The sequence below is a fragment of the Aplidium turbinatum genome, chromosome 12, assembly GCF_918807975.1.
Source record: "Aplidium turbinatum chromosome 12, kaAplTurb1.1, whole genome shotgun sequence".
Lineage (NCBI taxonomy): Eukaryota > Metazoa > Chordata > Ascidiacea > Aplousobranchia > Polyclinidae > Aplidium > Aplidium turbinatum.
In genome coordinates this window covers 21,453,421-21,470,514 of record NC_137483.1, presented here as the reverse complement: position 1 = coordinate 21,470,514, position 17,094 = coordinate 21,453,421, and the positions used below count along the sequence as shown (strand labels likewise).

The 17,094-nt window shown below is 36.1% G+C and overlaps 1 protein-coding gene across 1 annotated transcript in view; it reads left to right on the top strand.

Annotated features, from left to right (window-relative positions):
• The window catches only part of LOC145780683 (integrin alpha-6-like), a 35,865-nt gene that overhangs the window by 11,625 nt on the left and 7,146 nt on the right, over nucleotides 1–17,094 (top strand). The window contains exons 8-20 of the mRNA XM_082592304.1: nucleotides 843–950; nucleotides 5,259–5,430; nucleotides 5,940–6,088; nucleotides 6,922–7,141; nucleotides 8,025–8,173; nucleotides 9,355–9,529; nucleotides 10,151–10,276; nucleotides 12,125–12,285; nucleotides 12,787–12,873; nucleotides 13,404–13,607; nucleotides 14,526–14,687; nucleotides 15,152–15,261; nucleotides 16,450–16,572. Of these exons, the coding sequence (XP_082448430.1) occupies nucleotides 843–950; nucleotides 5,259–5,430; nucleotides 5,940–6,088; nucleotides 6,922–7,141; nucleotides 8,025–8,173; nucleotides 9,355–9,529; nucleotides 10,151–10,276; nucleotides 12,125–12,285; nucleotides 12,787–12,873; nucleotides 13,404–13,607; nucleotides 14,526–14,687; nucleotides 15,152–15,261; nucleotides 16,450–16,572 (1,946 nt within the window). The remainder of the gene's footprint in view (nucleotides 1–842; nucleotides 951–5,258; nucleotides 5,431–5,939; nucleotides 6,089–6,921; nucleotides 7,142–8,024; nucleotides 8,174–9,354; nucleotides 9,530–10,150; nucleotides 10,277–12,124; nucleotides 12,286–12,786; nucleotides 12,874–13,403; nucleotides 13,608–14,525; nucleotides 14,688–15,151; nucleotides 15,262–16,449; nucleotides 16,573–17,094) is intronic.

The following is a 17,094-nucleotide window of genomic DNA, read 5'->3' as shown; positions in this document are numbered from 1 at the left end:
ACAGGAATACACTTTTTGAATAGACGCTTCAAGGAGTGTTTCTTTTTCGGTCATTACATACAGACGAACGGATTCGGGAATCTTACGTTACAATTTTCCCACGAAGAGATTATGGTTTACCGCTGTGACCACATGTAAAATGTAATTCTATACCATTTGTTGTAGCCATGCTGTACCATTTGTTGTAAGTTATAGCCAATTAGCCATGCTGAACCATTTGTTGTATAGCCAATTAGCCACGCTGTACCATTTGTTGTATAGCCATGCTGTACCATTTGTTGTATAGCCACGCTGTACCATTTGTTGTATAGCCATGCTGTACCATTTGTTGTATAGCCATGCTGTACCATTTGTTGTATAGCCATGCTGTACCATTTGTTGTATAGCCATGCTGTACCATTTGTTGTATAGCCAATTAGCCATGCTGTACCATTTGTTGTATAGCCCTGCTGCACCATTTGTTGTATAGCCATGCTGTACCATTTGTTGTATAGCCATGCTGTACCATTTGTTGTATAGCTATGCTGTACCATTTGTTGTATAGCCCTGTTGCACCATTTGTTGTATAGCCATGCTGTACCATATTATGTTGTATAGCCAATTAGCTATGCTGTACCATTTGTTGTATAGCCATGCTGTACCATATGTTGCATAGCCACGCTTGTATAGCCATGTGTTATATACCATGTGTTGTATAGCCATGCTGTACCATATGTTGTATAGTCATGCTGCTTAATCAAGTTGTGCGCACTCACCAACCCGCACTGAACCAACGTGGTGAGTAAAGGTTTATACCCACAAATGAATTGAACTGTATTTCAAAACTAAGCGCTTTAATGCAGCCTCGCCGTGTGCCGAAGAACGTCGAAATGGGTTGGACACAAAGTACTTGCTCGGATATACACAAGCCGGTACATCAGCTGCATGGATGGACGATGAATATTTGTTAGGTACGTTATCGGAAAAAGTTCTCTCAAAGCACTAGGCCTAGAAAATCTTGTTTTATTCGAGTAAAATATGAATTCATGATAATATGCTATTTAATTTTATTGCTGTTAAATCAAACACTTTTGAGAAAGTGAGAGAGAGAAAGAAAAGAGTGAGAGAGCGAGAGAGATTGTTTATTCGCCTTTCAATATTGTAAGTAACATACATAATAAAAAAAACACATAAAGGCAAGAAGCACCTAGAAACCTTGTGGCTTTCTAGTCAAAGTGCTTCTGGCATAAAACATACAAATTTTAAAACGTTAAGTAAACAGTGAAAAAAATAAATATTGCACAGATAAACACGAAATCAATGTAGGCTATGAGATACAAACAGGAAGCATGATGTTCGTACAAGCAGTTTCATTAAAAGCTACATTGTTTGCAGTGGTGGATTTCCAGAAGATTAGCTTCCGGAACGTTAGTTTTTTAATTTCCAAATGTGCTAGGTGACGTAGAAGAGGTTCAGAATTATGCCCTTATTAGACTTTGAAACAACACACTTGCTGTAGGTTACGGGTTAAAAAAGTCGGTAAAGTAAATATCATAGCTTATAGATGATATAACGTTGTTCAATGCAAAGATTTATATTTTAGTGAAACAATAACACAAAAATTACAAGTACCACAATTTTTCAAGAAATTCATTAAGACGTTTGGCGACTTCGGGTCTCAATTTTCTCAGTAGAGGACCGACCATTCGTGCAAACAGTTAGGCTACAGTGTGTAGAGAAGCACGTTCAGATGTCAGTATGAGGTTCATTTGTGAAAATCCGCGCTCACACTTGCTCGATGAAATTGGAAGGGATTATAGTGACGTTATCAAATTTCGAAGACTCTGGGATCTTTTTTTTGTAGTTACATATTCACAAAGTCCCCTCACAGCTTCGCGTTCATCTAAGCGCAATCTGTCTGCCACTTCAATGATTTCGTTTTCTCCGTGTGTCATTACTGTTTCCTCTGGTCAAGTAGTTGGATCAAGTACTTTGTATGCGTTAATAAATGACACACAAGATGGTCGATGGAAGATGTAGGCTACCAATGATGTAAAAAGAAGAATTGGTCAAGCAAAAGCGTCATTTTGGAAATGCAAGGAATTTTCAAGAAGAGATATAGATTTCCAATTAAAACTAAGACTTCTATCTAGTTACATCAAATCAGTCCTGTTATATAAGTTATAGAAGTGAAAGCTGGACCTTCAGCAAAGAAATTCAGAAAAAAAATAATGCTTTTCAGCTCTGGTGCTACAGAAGAATACTAAAAGTAGGCTATCATATAAAAAAACACATTACAAACCCAGCAATTAGAAAAAGAATTGGAGTGCAAGATAGATGGGCAAACGACTTAGCAAAACAAAAGATGAAATTCGCGGGACGTATTTTGAGAGGATTGGCAGGATTGCTACATCAATTGGTTATTGAAGGTATAGTGGAAGGAAGGAGGTGCAGAGGAAGAAGGCAACCAACTTGAGAAGATGTTGTAAAATAGTGGGCTGACTTGTCAAGCATCGGAGAAGCAAAAAGTGCAGCGAAAGAACGTGACATGTGGAAGCAAATGACAGCCAACTTTCGGATCGGAGACGGCACGTGAGGATGACGATGAATAAATGACGAGTCTGTTAAATTCAACAAGCGATGAATGGAAATTCACAAGTGATGATAGAAGATGTGGGGATTGATTGGCGGGTTATTTTTGTAATTGATACCACGACTGCTCAGACATACAAGGCTACTCTGAATAGGGCAAGGCATACTAAGAGTGGTGCTAAGCAGCGGGAAACAGTCAGTAATAAAAGTGGAAAATAACAGGAAAAACTAATTGAAGCGTTTAGAACGAAAAGTGACTAAGTCACATTTTTACTCGAATTGAGTTAAGTACAAAAACGTATTGCTTTCATTGTCCTTTGTCACCAGACACAAAAATATTTTGGTATAAAGGTTGCTAAGCCATCATTTTCGAATACAGGTTTTGAGCGGAAAGGTAATTTTTTCTTCTAAAAGTAGCTAAGTCCGTTCTGACCAATAGCGTCGATTCATTTAACCACGTGACATGATTTTTTATTTTGTTTTTTGATCGGGTTCCATTTTAGAAGACATAAAGTCATTAGCTGGTTACCGGTTATTTAGACTGGGACACTGCCTCTGGTTTAGGTAGGGTAAGTGAAGGATTAGGATCATTGGTAGTGTTAAAACGGTAGTGTTTTTATCAGCTTTTAATTGTAGATATTTTGCAAATAAGTGATCAAATACCGGCAGTATTTGTAGGCCTACTGCTTTCGAATCAAATTCAGCAGTCCACAGGTCCAGTTTGCAAGAAGTTTAGCAGTGCAGACTTCAATATTCATGGGACATGATTAGGCTATTCGATGGAGTGTTGGTGCCAGCAGATAACGAAATGAAGTACTCTTACCCTAAGATTAAGTAGCCTATTAGATTGGACTATTATTTTTATAACTTATTCCGTAAAGGTCCTAGCCTATCTACCAGTCTTCTTTACTTCTATACTACACTACTAATGAAGGGAAGAAGGTTTTGAGAGTGTACCCAATTATTATTATGTAGTCCAGTAGGCCTAACCCAATTATTATTCTACTGTACATTGCCAATGAAGGTGGGGAAGTCTCTGTACTTTACCTGTTTTTTACCTCATTAATTACCAGTAACAGTTATTATGTGCTATCAGCCTAATTTTTTCAAGATATTTCTAACCCAAAATAATTTTTTGCAGATTATTTCAATGTCATATTAGTACGAGGTTTGAAGAAATATATTCAAATAGCTTACTTTACAGTAGTATCTGGAGTAAGAGATGGCAACTTCTGTTAGGCCTATAGAACACTTAAAAGTGCTTAAGTCCATCATTTGTGTCAAAAAGTTCCTAAGTCCAGCAATTTTGAAGAAAAGTGCATAAGTCCAAAAAAGAATATTATCAATATTTTTTGACAAGTTCAACTAAAAAATCAATTAATAGTGCAATCAGAACTAGGCTGGGGTTGTAGACACTGACATATGGCAAAAACAAAAAAATCTTTTAAATCTTGATTTTACAATGCAATTGAAAACTGTACATGTCAATATCTCCTTAGTAGTATTTTGTGACTTAGTCACTTTTCGTTCTAAACGCTTCAATTTTGACATAGTAAGATTGCTGAATAAAATGTTGGAGTGTAAACGTCAGGGTGTGCCGCTAGGACAGTCAAGCTGCCTCAAGGTTGCACAATAACGGATCAAATGAATGATACAAATTACAAACACCATCTTAACGCTACTCTGAACCGGGACTTTGACTTAGTGAAGTCCCGAACTCTCAACAGAGCAAAGCATAATAAGAGCATAAAATATTTGAGCTTCCGGAGCGGCGTTCCGGGCCGTTCCGGCTGAAATCCAGCCCTGATTGTTTGATAGATACACATCATTTAATATAAATGGCTGGTCGACACCTGCCCAAACATCTAGACCGCGTCGCCGCCACTGCCCAAGGGTGGTAAAAGGCAGAGCCCCTCGACCCTTGAAGTGGCGAAGAACAAGGTTCAAGCGAAGAAGAAGATTTAATATAAACGAAACAATAGCATGTACGGCAATGGGGTTATTTTAGGGTTATATAAACAAGTAAATTAGTTTTATCCAGAATTTATCACAATATTTTTTTTAATCTTTTAAAACTTAAAAAAAAATACAAATCGCTTGTTTCTTATTGATTGTTAGGCTATATTTTTCTCCAGAGCAAGGTTCCTCTGAGTGTTAGTTGATTGCTTGCTACAGATTTAGTGCTTGTTTCAAATTCCTCAAGAATTAGTTATTTGTTGTTATCCTGCAGCTTTACTGTTATCTTGTGCGTTCTTGATCTGTAAATGAAAACTTATAAAGCGGCATGCACCAAGTTTGTTCTTAAGACATCCATTGCCTTTGGAGTAACCAAGTTTGTCTGGTTCACCCTCTAGATTACATAATGTTTTAAAAAAACGTCATTTTTAATAAAATAGTTTTCTTCTTAAAGCTAGTGAAAAGGCAGCTGAACTTAATAGCTTGAAACCAAAGGTTTTTTTTTACACGGAAAAATTCTTGTTAAAATTATTGACATTCGGCTGTACAGTATATAGCTAAGAAAAAGGATAATAATAATAATAATAATGTTTGTATTTATATAGTGTTGTATCCATCTCATAAAGCGTTGCTCCTCAGCGCTTTGCAAAGCAGACCGTGTCAATGCAGCGTTACGGAGGTGCAACTAAGTGTATGATAACGATTATGTTGAATTTTTGAAATGTATCCAGAGATTAACTTTTATCCTTCGTTAGGTGGTCCAGGAGCATACTCGTGGGCAGGGGGCATGTTTGATTACAATATGTCAGAAATCGTTCCCAACAGCCTCAGCCCCCTGGGGAAATATGAAACACTTGGTTGTGAAGAAACTGGCGACGAAAACAAAAAAGTGAAATGTGAAAAGTATGTAAAGTTACAGCAAGTTTATCACCAGCCTTCTTATGTTAGATTCAAAGCTACTTAAGATTTTTGTAAAAATGAGTATCTTAGCCTATGTCTCATTGTCTACGAAAACACACTCTCATACCCCAATTAAACGCTAGCCATCTAAAAATAGTAAATATCTTTAAACTGCCTTCTTTATGAGGTATGGTACTTTATACATTTTTTCCAACATCCTCTTTGCGATTTAAGATTTTTTTAATTTTGAAAAGTTTTGTACAATAACTTTTGTTAAGAACTGGTTTAGTTACTTTCAAGTGTGATCCTGTGAAAAGCGGCGTTTCAAGAAATTAAGCATTAGTAACCTCAGTTTTGAGGCTGTAATTATCTCACTTTTTGTTGTGTTGTGATTGCAATAAGCTTGTACACAATACAAATATACTTTTTAACGGTAACTTACCAATGAATTAAACGACCTATTTGAACGATATTTACCATGAATGCACTTTTTTAACATACATTCTTTGCAGGATTCCCCTAAGAAGGGACAGTTACATGGGATTTTCAGTTGCAACCAGTAATGCTCTAAACAACGCCGGTTTAAAAGATCAGATCTATGTAGCTGGTGCTCCTAGGGGCAACTTTACTGGAGCGGTGGTTTTTTATAAGAAGAAAAGAGGTAACATTAGCTGGTAAAAAAATTAATTGTTTTTGTTGTTGAAAACTTGCTTTGGAAACAAACAGTTGATTTTGAGCTTTGCAATATGCAGTGGTCTCCGCTTATTACGTCCACCTCGGAGCCAGACATTTTTGGGCTTATTAAGCTGGGATGAATTTCTGCCACTCTTATAAATGGGAATAATTCCACACCGAACCAAATTGGGCTTAATAAAGCGAGATGGGCCTATTAACCATGAGCTTAATAAGCGGGTGGGGCTATTACCCGTGGTTTTAATAAGCTGGGTTACTGTACAATGATAACTTCCAACTTATATTGTATTCAGCCATATTGCAACAGCGTCTAGATGTGCGCCATTGTAGATGATTATACGTAGTCTTTTGGTGTTCAGGCTCTTAGTAGCATGTTTGTAGATGAGGACCTCGATGTTTTGATAAGTAAACTAAAACTTCGCAATTTTTCTATCGTTTAAAGAAAAACGTTGTATCCCTACTGATATACTCATTCCTCGGCTAACAAAATTACAGTACGGTACATTGATTCAATATCTGCAGACGTTCAATTGATGTCAAAAAGACGTGTTTTGCTAGCAGGAAAGTGTCAGACGTGCACACAGTTCTTTGTAATATTCTTTGAAATGCAGACTTCAGACACCCACTTACTAATCAGAGAATAAACAATTCCATCAAAAGATTATAATAGACTATCAATATGACGCTTATACTTTCAATCAATCCTACAACAGAGTTAAAACTAAGGAATAAGGTGCCGTGGTTTTACAACAGAATGAGAAGATTGTAATTCTAATCTAGCTTATTTATTATCTACTTCAGATGGAGAAGGCCAAATAAACTTAGCTCCACTTCAATATGATCTTGTGATGGGAGATCAGATTGGGTCTAGTTTTGGATTTTCAGTTGTTGCCACCGATGTAAACGGTGATGGGTTGGACGATTTGATGGTGGGAGCCCCACAGTATTATTCCTATTCAAATAAAGGGAAATATGGTGGTGCAGTGTATGTTTACATCAATACTCCTCTTCGACAGTTTGGGTATGCTGTTTTTGGTGTTTAGTGTTTACATTTAGTTTTCTAGAGAAACACATTGAAACTTAACATGAAGTGCTTCTGTGAATAAGATGAATCTCATGAGGTCATTTTGTTAGACATGAAAAATCATGTACCATCTCGGATTTAAAGGTTGACTGTCGTATGTCAAAACCAATCTATGTCTTCCGGCCTTTTTTCGGCTTGTTCAGTAGCCCCTCCATTGACTTACATTATCTCATCAAGTTCCTCTCCATCTTTCCTTGCATCGCTTCCTTCCACCATGCCTTCGTTGATTACTTGATGCTGATGAATTTCCAATTCTTTCAGACTCTGTCTTGGGGTTTGCATTTTTTGCAATGCCAAGTCAATTTCGATCTTGTAATTGTCTTTTCAAATAGGCTACGAGATTTTACTTGTTTAACAGCTATTGTGAGTGAGTAGTACAATTCTAATTACGCTATCTAGTCGTAACCTATATGCATGGGTATCTGACCTACCTGATGTAAAGAATTTTTTTTATAACTAAACTATATTCCAAAGGTAGGCTGTAGCACAGCACGCACAAAATCTTTCAGCTCAAAAGCTATTTTTGGACCGTTTAATAAGCCAATGGTTCCTTGTCTTTATAAGAACTGACTCCAGTTAAAAAAAAAATTAAAATTTCGAAAACTATGAGACCCAAACATAAGCTGATGGCATATTATATTGTGAATAGAACAGCTACTTTATACCAAACATTTTTCTTGTTGGAAAAACCACCCAGTAAAATTTCTGGTGACCTAACTTTGGGTCGCGGCCCATAGGTTGGGAATCGCTTTAAGCTAAATACAATACACGACTAAGTGAATTCTTTTGTCATCAGATCAAACATATTTTATATTTTTAGTCTTATCAAGCCAAAGTTGTTGTTTGGAAAACTGGATTCTTTTTTTGGCTACTCAGTCTCAGCCCTTGGTGACATCGATCAAGACGGTTACAATGATTTTGCTGTTGGGGCACCATATGAAGAAAAGGGTAAAGTTTATGTTTACAGAGGTGAGAGAAAATGTTGTTACTCTTAATATTTTTATCTTACTGTGTCATACAAGTTGCAACTGCTGGAATATTTTGTACCCGACTTATGCTATAGTCATGTTAAGTTTAGCATGGAGTGATACTCCAGGGGTTATACTCCACTCCATTGGAATATGGTGGTCAGTAGCCCATCCTTTCGTGGTCGTAACCTCGTCTTCTGGTGTGCAATACTACTATCTTTTTTTAAATGATGTTATTTTTAGCTTTGCATCTGCTGAAGTACCCAAATATTAGGAACAATAACATGTCCGCTCCATTAGTTCAGTGGTTACGCGCTTGACTTGATCATGCGGCGCTGGTTCGACTCTCGGGGTGTGCGTTTGAACAACACATTTCAGGACTGCTCTCCATTCACCAATACATAGTGGATGGGATAATTTCCCAGAAACAATACTACAACAATCAGAAACTTCACTTTGCCAAAGCTCGGTAACCGACCGTGGTTCAAAAGCCTTTACAAGCATGCAAAACTACCAGGAATAACCTAAAGGCTTTATCAGTCCGAGGATACAGATCCACTAACCACAACCAACCAACCAACCAACCATGATCATTGATCACTCAGGATTACGTTCTTAACCGCCGGACTATAATGTACAATAGAAACGTAACACACTAATATTAGCTAGTAATTGATATTGAAAATAATTTTCGACCGATTAGGTAGCTTAATCTATCGATTAATTTTGTGCACCAACCATTATCTGCTGATTAAAATCTGCGCTTACTGATCTTCAGATAAACTTTGCGCAACTGTTTTTCAATTGACTAATCAAACGATTAACTTGATCGGCTGCTTAAAAATACAAAGCTACAGATAAAGTGTTGTTGTTTGTAAACTAATCCACTGACTAAGGAAGCGTTGCATAGAAAGTTGTTCTTGCGTTGCTTAATATTTTGCATTTCAAAAGTTGAACAACCGATGCGCGGTTGCGCCAGTTTCTATTTCAAATCGTTTTCATCATTCTTTTTATCAGGTTAAGGCTACATTTGTTACGAGTGTTATTTTATTCCATTTACACAGCATGTTTATTTTGTGTTCTCAAGATTTTGCTTCCCCTGTTGCCAAAGAGGATGTTCATTTTGTATTTCCACAAACGTGAAAATGTACAGTTTTACATTTAAAATTTACAATTTTACAGGTTCCAAGGATGGCGTTGTTAAACTTTCACAAGTTCTTGATGGGAATAATTACGTCACGTTCAAGCCAGACTTGAATGGGTTTGGCGTGTCGCTCTCTGGGAGCGTAGATATTGACAACAACAAGTATCCCGACCTTTTGATAGGCAGCTTGTCAGATCAAGTTGTGTTGCTAAGGTAAATGTGGTGCAGCTCAAATTTCAAGAATGTGTCAGATGAAAGTACCACTCAACATCAAATGATTCCTACAAAAATTTTTTGCAACCGACGAGTACATATTTTTATCAACGGCATGTGAGCAGGGTGGTGAGAAAAAGCTGAGCATGTAAGAATTAGGCTACCCTTGCCCAAAATCGCAATTGTATGTAACCTAAACTATTTCTAATTGTAACTACGCAAATCTGCCTCGTGCAAGAGTGCGACATTATGAAAACTAAGTTCAGTCTAGGAACTTTGGTGATTGGAGGATAAACATACTTTTAATTATTTATTAAATTGTGTGGTGCAGCCACAGCCTGGTCTGCCAAGCTTATCACAAGGAAACCACAAAACCAGATCAGTGGCTGAGTGGTTAGAGTTTTAACTCTGGTGCTGGTAGAACTATAAAACACGAGGCTTTAAATGCGGTACCCTTTGCTTTTTGTTCTTTCTTGGATAACGCAGTGAGAATAAGTCGGGTAATAATGTGATAAAAAATTAAAATGAGTTGTGTCGATAAAAGACCTCATCAGTGATACAGCCACTATAAACAAACCATAAAATTATTATTATTACAAGGAAACCACTGTTCTATTGCAGGAGTCGCCCCATTATAGCGCTGAATTCCTCACTAGAAACAAGTCTCTCAGTTATTGACTTAAAGTTTCCAAACTGCCCATATGGTGAAAAGATGTATTCATGTTTCAGTGTCAAGTTTTGTTTCAGGTGAGCATCCAACTTTGTTTTTGATAAACGAGCAATGTTTAAATGCATTTTTTTATTATTATTCACAGTTATTTGCTCTTTGATTGGTGGAATTAAGTTATTCCCTAAAAAAGGCAGAGAGTTGTGCAGAAAACGTTAATATTTTATGATGAAAAAGATTCAACCAATCAATCAGTAATATTTTATGTTACTTTGTTAGTTTCTTGTTATTGTTTTTTTTTTAATAATGCTTGGGAAATTTACTTACAAAATACAAAAAAATTGCCCTGAATACAGAAACACCAACCAATGGCTACTCTAAACCATGCGGCAAATCTGCACTGTGCGGTAACCATGGAGCGCATAAGCCTATGATGAAAGAACGCACCTCTAATGTAAACCCAACAAAACTTACAGTCTCAAACAAAACTTAACTTGCCAAAATTACGGGATATACATTGCAACGTGCACCATATGTCACGAACACTATGTAGGACAAACCATGACAAAGTTTTCCACACGTTGGGCCACATATAGATCTATTTGGAACAGTTTTAATTACTCTAATAAATCCGGTGACAAAGCAGCATTATTGACACATTATGCAAAATTCCACAATATTGAACAGAAAAAGAAACCAGCTCTGACAGACTGCTTTGTCGTTACTTTCGTCGAACAACCCAGCAAACAATATTTAGACATCGCTGAAGATAAATGGCTACATAAAATCAAAGCCACCATTAATATACTGTACAGAAAGTGATTCGACCGACCACTTAAATCCCATGTTATCAGCAACCTCCGACCCCTGTGGTGTAGATTCTTCAACTATGCCCATTCACACTTATTCTTTTTGACGTTATATCAATGTAAACTTATGGCAATGGACTGAAACTAAATTGTGTTTTTCTTTGTATTCGTCATGTTGAACTTTTGTAATTTACCAGATGGATGATATATGTTCATGTATTTCTTGAATTTTGTACCAGTAGGCCTACATAGTTGAAAATCGTGGCAGAACACCAGTTTCAGATTTAGGCTTGCAGGTTTTGATTTTAATATTATGTAACCATCTATTTAAAATACAATTTTATGCATGTTGATAATATCGGAGTTTGCTTTATTTGTTCGTTTTACGTATTTTTCAAATTTTCTTTTTTACATGTGCTGGCCGAAGATGCTACTAGTATAGCGAAATCGATTCTTAATAAATTACACTAAGAGGTTAGATTGTTGTGCAAGTGCCAGCATTTGATGAATGTAAAATAGCAGTACCATCTTTTCAATGCAATTAAGTTTACCATTAACACGACTTGTAAAAGAATTAAAAATGCAAAATAATGCACATCATCAATGCACGCTATCCTACCTCATCTCTAACTGACAAAATCGTTCAAGATGGAGGCTATTATCTAGAATATAATTCATCGCAATAAATTAATTTCTGAAATACAGATTCATTCAGACAAGTTACGGAAGATTGCTGAGTTATGCCGTTTCAGTTCACGTTGATGTTTTTTTTTTAATAAGGAATTGACTTGGTATTTCTGGCGGCTGCACGGCTGCACTTTAGAATACTTTTTTGAGGAAGTAGGCCTAAATCTTCCGGAAGAAATAAAAATTCAATGCAGGACTTTGAACTTCCATATTGTTTAAATTAATATTCAATCGCAGAATGTATTTTCTTTTGCGTGGCAATCATGTTTGGGGAATCAGAAAGTTTTGTGTCGCTCAATGTAGTTTTTCAAGTAATGATTTTTTTAAATACTAAGTTGTTTTGTTTAAAATCGCAAAACTATATTTTGCTACAGTAGTTTAGATTGTGCCAGTGTTGTTTGTTGGCTTTATGCGTAAAATCGTATTGTTTAGTTACTCGTCACGCCACAAGGAATACTCTGAACAGCTGGACATCAAATACAAACTCACCCTGGATGCCGAAAGACAGAAAGATAACAAAAGATCAAGGGTTCGATTAAATAATCCCCAGGGGAATTCTGAAAAAACTAAGGTTGTAACTTTACCCAAAGCAGGTCGGTGTAAGGAGTTAAACTTTTTCAACGCATAGTTACGCATGCCTAGTTTATAACTCTGATGTTTTTTCCAACCCAATGGTAAAAAGTAGAATATCTAGAGATGATGGCCCAGAGAGTTATAGGTTACTTTTTACTTGGGCCGGAGATACATTTATGGGCTTGGAACTGAGAGAAAATTATTAAGTTTTGTAAACAGCCTGAATTTTCAAACCCTTATTCCATTGATGAATCGATGTGAAGCAGCGTCGCATAAGGTTTTGTAATTTTGAAATTTTTAGGAAATTGTTGACACTATCTCAGCCATGCACAAGCGAATTCGTGTAATTGTGAATGCAATTTTTAGAAAATTGTTCACCAGCAAGAGGTAGTCTCTATTTCTAAGCAAATTAAAAATAGTTTATTTGGCTTGATTTCTGGTGGATATACTGTAGTTTACATTGCGGAAGCAAAAGATTTTGATCTTTCAAGTCCAATCATTAAACAACATTTTATATGCAGGCATCTCAGTGTGTCCTGGTGGGGAAAACATTGTGTTCTTCAAAGGCAACATTCAAGACAAGCTTCGTCCAATCCACATTGACCTTGGTAGGTACTTTCAATGTTTAAACGCATGTCGGCAATCTATTGTGTGCACGGTGGCTGTATGGTGAGCGTCCAGCTTTGAGTTGGTAGATAAGAAAGAAAAAAGCAAGAAGATTATTTCGTACACAACAATAATTACTTGTGCAGAAAACTAAGAGAGAAAGGTACATAATTTACTGTTATCAATAAAAATTAATATTAATATATATATCAAATTTATCTTAATAAATTCAGAGTAAGACAAAAACCTAGCTTCGTACCAAAAGTCATAGTTTTAATCTTTGCATTGAATGAAGCATGTATGCTTTATTATAATTTTGATGTTTTTTAGGAAAAAACCAAATACAAATAATTATGTTAAATGGGGTACATTAAACGTCTACCTGCGACATTATTTTTCAGTTACCAGGAGTTATGGTCTCCTGTAATTTCTATGCAATGATTATGAAGCATCTGGTATCACAACTCAATGTGTGAAATAGCAATAGCACAACAAACGCATTTCGTTTCAAAAACTTTTTGTATTTTGAAAGACTTCACCTTGGTCAGTGATGGAAATGAGGTAAAGCCGGAAAAAATAGGAGCTCCGGTGTTCCGTATGATCAATGATCCGGTATTGAATGATGACCTGCCGGAAAAAAGAAGCAGCATTGTCAAAATCTATAATGACTGCGGAGATGACGGATGTCAAAGTAATTTAAAAGTCAGAGGAAAAGCTCCTAAGAAAATTGTTGTTGGTAAGTTTTTAAACCTACATTTCAGGTTTACTTTTTATTGCAAAAATAATAAGGTAGGCAATATAACGTACTAGAGAACAACTCCACGCCCCGCAAGCTGATGCTGAAGAGAAGCCCAATTACGGATCCATAGGATGCACTGCCTGGTAAATCTCTATTCAAGAAAAATTTACGACGAGTTCAATGCTTTTAACTGAACTACTGACACTTTTGCTGTACCTGTTATTCAGTTGCACTGATGAGGATTTGATATCCGAAATCACGATATGCAAAACGTTAACTTGATGTAATTTGAACTCGCCACACATTTTTCTTGAACATTACTTTTGATTGTTCGCACACACTGTTTTCGTTTGTTATATAGAACAATTCTTTAAAAATCGTAACCTTACTGAAACAATGCTTCAAGAAAGAAAATGCACTGACGTAAGCACTTATGGCACTTAAGTTTGCCACCTATGATTCAGACTTTTTAGAGAGTATTTATGCTTTACTGTAGATGAAATGATAAACATAAAATATAATACTTTTTAATAGAATTTTAGTTCTATAGTAGCCTAGTATAATGAATTCTTATTGCCAGTTTTATTAATTGTTTACCGCTATCTTTCTAATTTGCTTTCATCTTGGCAAACTGCAACAGTTAACGCTTTGTGTATTTACAATTTTTCTGTTAACAAATTGCTGAACGAACTAAGACTGGTTTAGACCCGCCGTCCTTATTAATAGGTGATGTTCAAACCAATGGATGCATCACTTTGCATTTCAGGTAGCTCCTCCATCTAATGTGCTGTACTACTCTACAGTTGTTTTGTGACCGTTGAATGAGTGTACCAGAACAAGCGCAGCTGACACAAATCTAACCACTGGTGTTTACCATTTACGGTCGTTCGTTGCATAATATTCACTCATGTTTAGGTGTTTCTGAGAAGATCTTTTTGCAATTGAATGTGTCGAACGACGGGGAGGAAGCACACCATGCATCAGTCACAGTGAAGCTTCCAAATAATATTTATTATAATAACTACACTGTGTCACTTTCGTCAGGTGCTGAGATAGCCTGCAAAGCCACAGACCAAGGTATAAGTTGTGAAAAGCTGCAATACTTCAATTACCAAATTGAAAAAAATCGTCTCTAGGTGTATACACTAAAGTGGCATGGTTATATTAATTATAAGTTTAATTTATACACACTTTTGTTTCTGCAAATAAGTTTAAAAAATACTAAACTTTTTTAATTTTTTTTTGTATTGATTAAAATTTGTTCAACATACTGCATACTGCCGTCGTTATAGATATCATAGCTTATGTGTTTTTGACATACCAGATGCTTATTTTGCAAAGTCAATACAGTAGTCCCCGCTTATTAAGCCCACGGTTTATAGACCTACCCTTATTGAGCCAAATATACTGTATTCCGGTCCAGAATTACTGAATGTATAGGATTGGCAGAGAATTGCCCCAATTATCGGTCCCGAGGTGGGCTTAGGACGTGGAGACTACTGGTAGGCTGCAATTCATGTTGCCAATGGTATGTTTTCTAGGTGGGTCAACTTTTGTTGCTTGTGTTTTGGGGAACCCTTATGTAAATGAAAGCATGGATGTGATTGATATAGAACTTGATGTTTCAAAGCTAACTCCTGCTATCAAGAAGGTAAACAACTAAACATTGTGTTCTTGCGGTTATATGATCACTGTACATGATACAATTGATGACACACTCAGCAACATGTAGTTGTATTTTATTACTGAATAGTTTAGATGTTCATCAGGATAACTGTTGTTTCTAGAATTAGTTTTACTTTCACTTTCATCAGATGAATTTTGCAACTAGAGCTAGAAACAGTATTTTTTACATTAGTTATTTTGTTTTACCTTTGTTTTTTGATAGCCTGATGGAATACAAAAACTGATTTATTTTCGACTTGCTGGATTATAGTCATCACACTTGCAACCTTGCTTTGAGTAGAAACATAAAATTTTCAAGCAAAGTGGCTGCTCGGCTAAATAACTAGAATGTCCCATCGTTGCTTCCTTATCGTTGTATGCTAATTTATTGTTTATGTTTTTGCGTTTGCGTGCAATTACTGTTCATGTAATCATGAATAAACAGTTTCTTGTCTTGTTTCTTACTATACAAATACCAACAAAATTGTTCGCTGAAAACTTGATTGTCGAAGAAACATTTCGATGCGTTGGAGAAGTAACCCAATACCCCTCTTACGTATACGCCACTGCATCCTTTTTTATTTCAATCGTTGTACTATTTGTACATGCAAATACGTATACTCCACTCTCAAAGGACAACCCCTTACGATAATAATTAAAACAACAACATACGTATTCACACAACAATAAAACAACATTTTGAGTTTGGAAACTCCAAGAACTCAGTTGTTTTAGGATGTTGGACTTATTCGAAACGGTTGCTATATGCTGAATCAATGTAAAAACAAAATAACAAGGACATGGAAACTCATCCTGGCAATGCTATGGGTTATTAGCTTGATTGCACGAACGTGTAACCTCTAAAAAAGCTTTTCGGAAAACCAGGCTCAAGTTTCTCATTGGAAGTGTTCAACAACTGAAGCTCAAGCACTGAAATTGTTTGCCTGATTATATCGTTTGATGCTAACGCGTTGTTAACCTCTGGAAGTTATTTTAGACAATTTTATGAAGAACCGTTTTTAAGGAAAGCCTCTTTTCTACATGAGAAACGAGTCGATCCACCATCTCTCTATTACTCTATATTGTTACTTTTTCTTTTGTGAAGCAGCCTAGAATGTTGATTTAAATCGACAGATGCAAAATAATTTAATTTAACAACCCATTTGTTGTTTAGGTTGTTTTTGAAGTGACTGGAACAACATCCAGTGAAAACCCAGAAATTCCATTGCTACTTCTTCCTTCTGACGTCATCATAGAGATGCAACTCACACTATCTGGCTACGGCCACCCGCAGCAAGTAGGCATTTCATATTTGCAATATTGTGTTTACTTTTGTAAGAGCAAGAATCTAATGTATAATCTGGAGCTTGTTAATTTGAAATAAAGTGTATAATGCCCTTTGAGTGCACTAGGCTTCAGATATGCACCAATAAGAATAAATAGGTAGACCAAACGTTTCGAAGTTGAGGTCTAAGATATTTATAAAGCAAAGAAGTTGAACAACATCAATTTAAACCAAAGGGGAAAAAGTAAAACTCCTCAAAACAATTCGTGGCTGTTTGTGATGATAATAAGCGATTGACGTTTTTATTTTAAAACACATACATGACTTGTTATTTGAGTTGAGAATATGCATTTGTTTCTTTTTACATAATAGTCAATCTTTAATTAGTTATCAACGCTTATTTTTGCATATAATGTAGGCTACTCGGTTGTGCCTTTATACGGCAGCACTGATATTGTCTGCTTTACAAAATGCTGAAAGCAACGCATATCTGCAATGGATGCAACGCTGTATAAAAACACATTTGTGTCATTA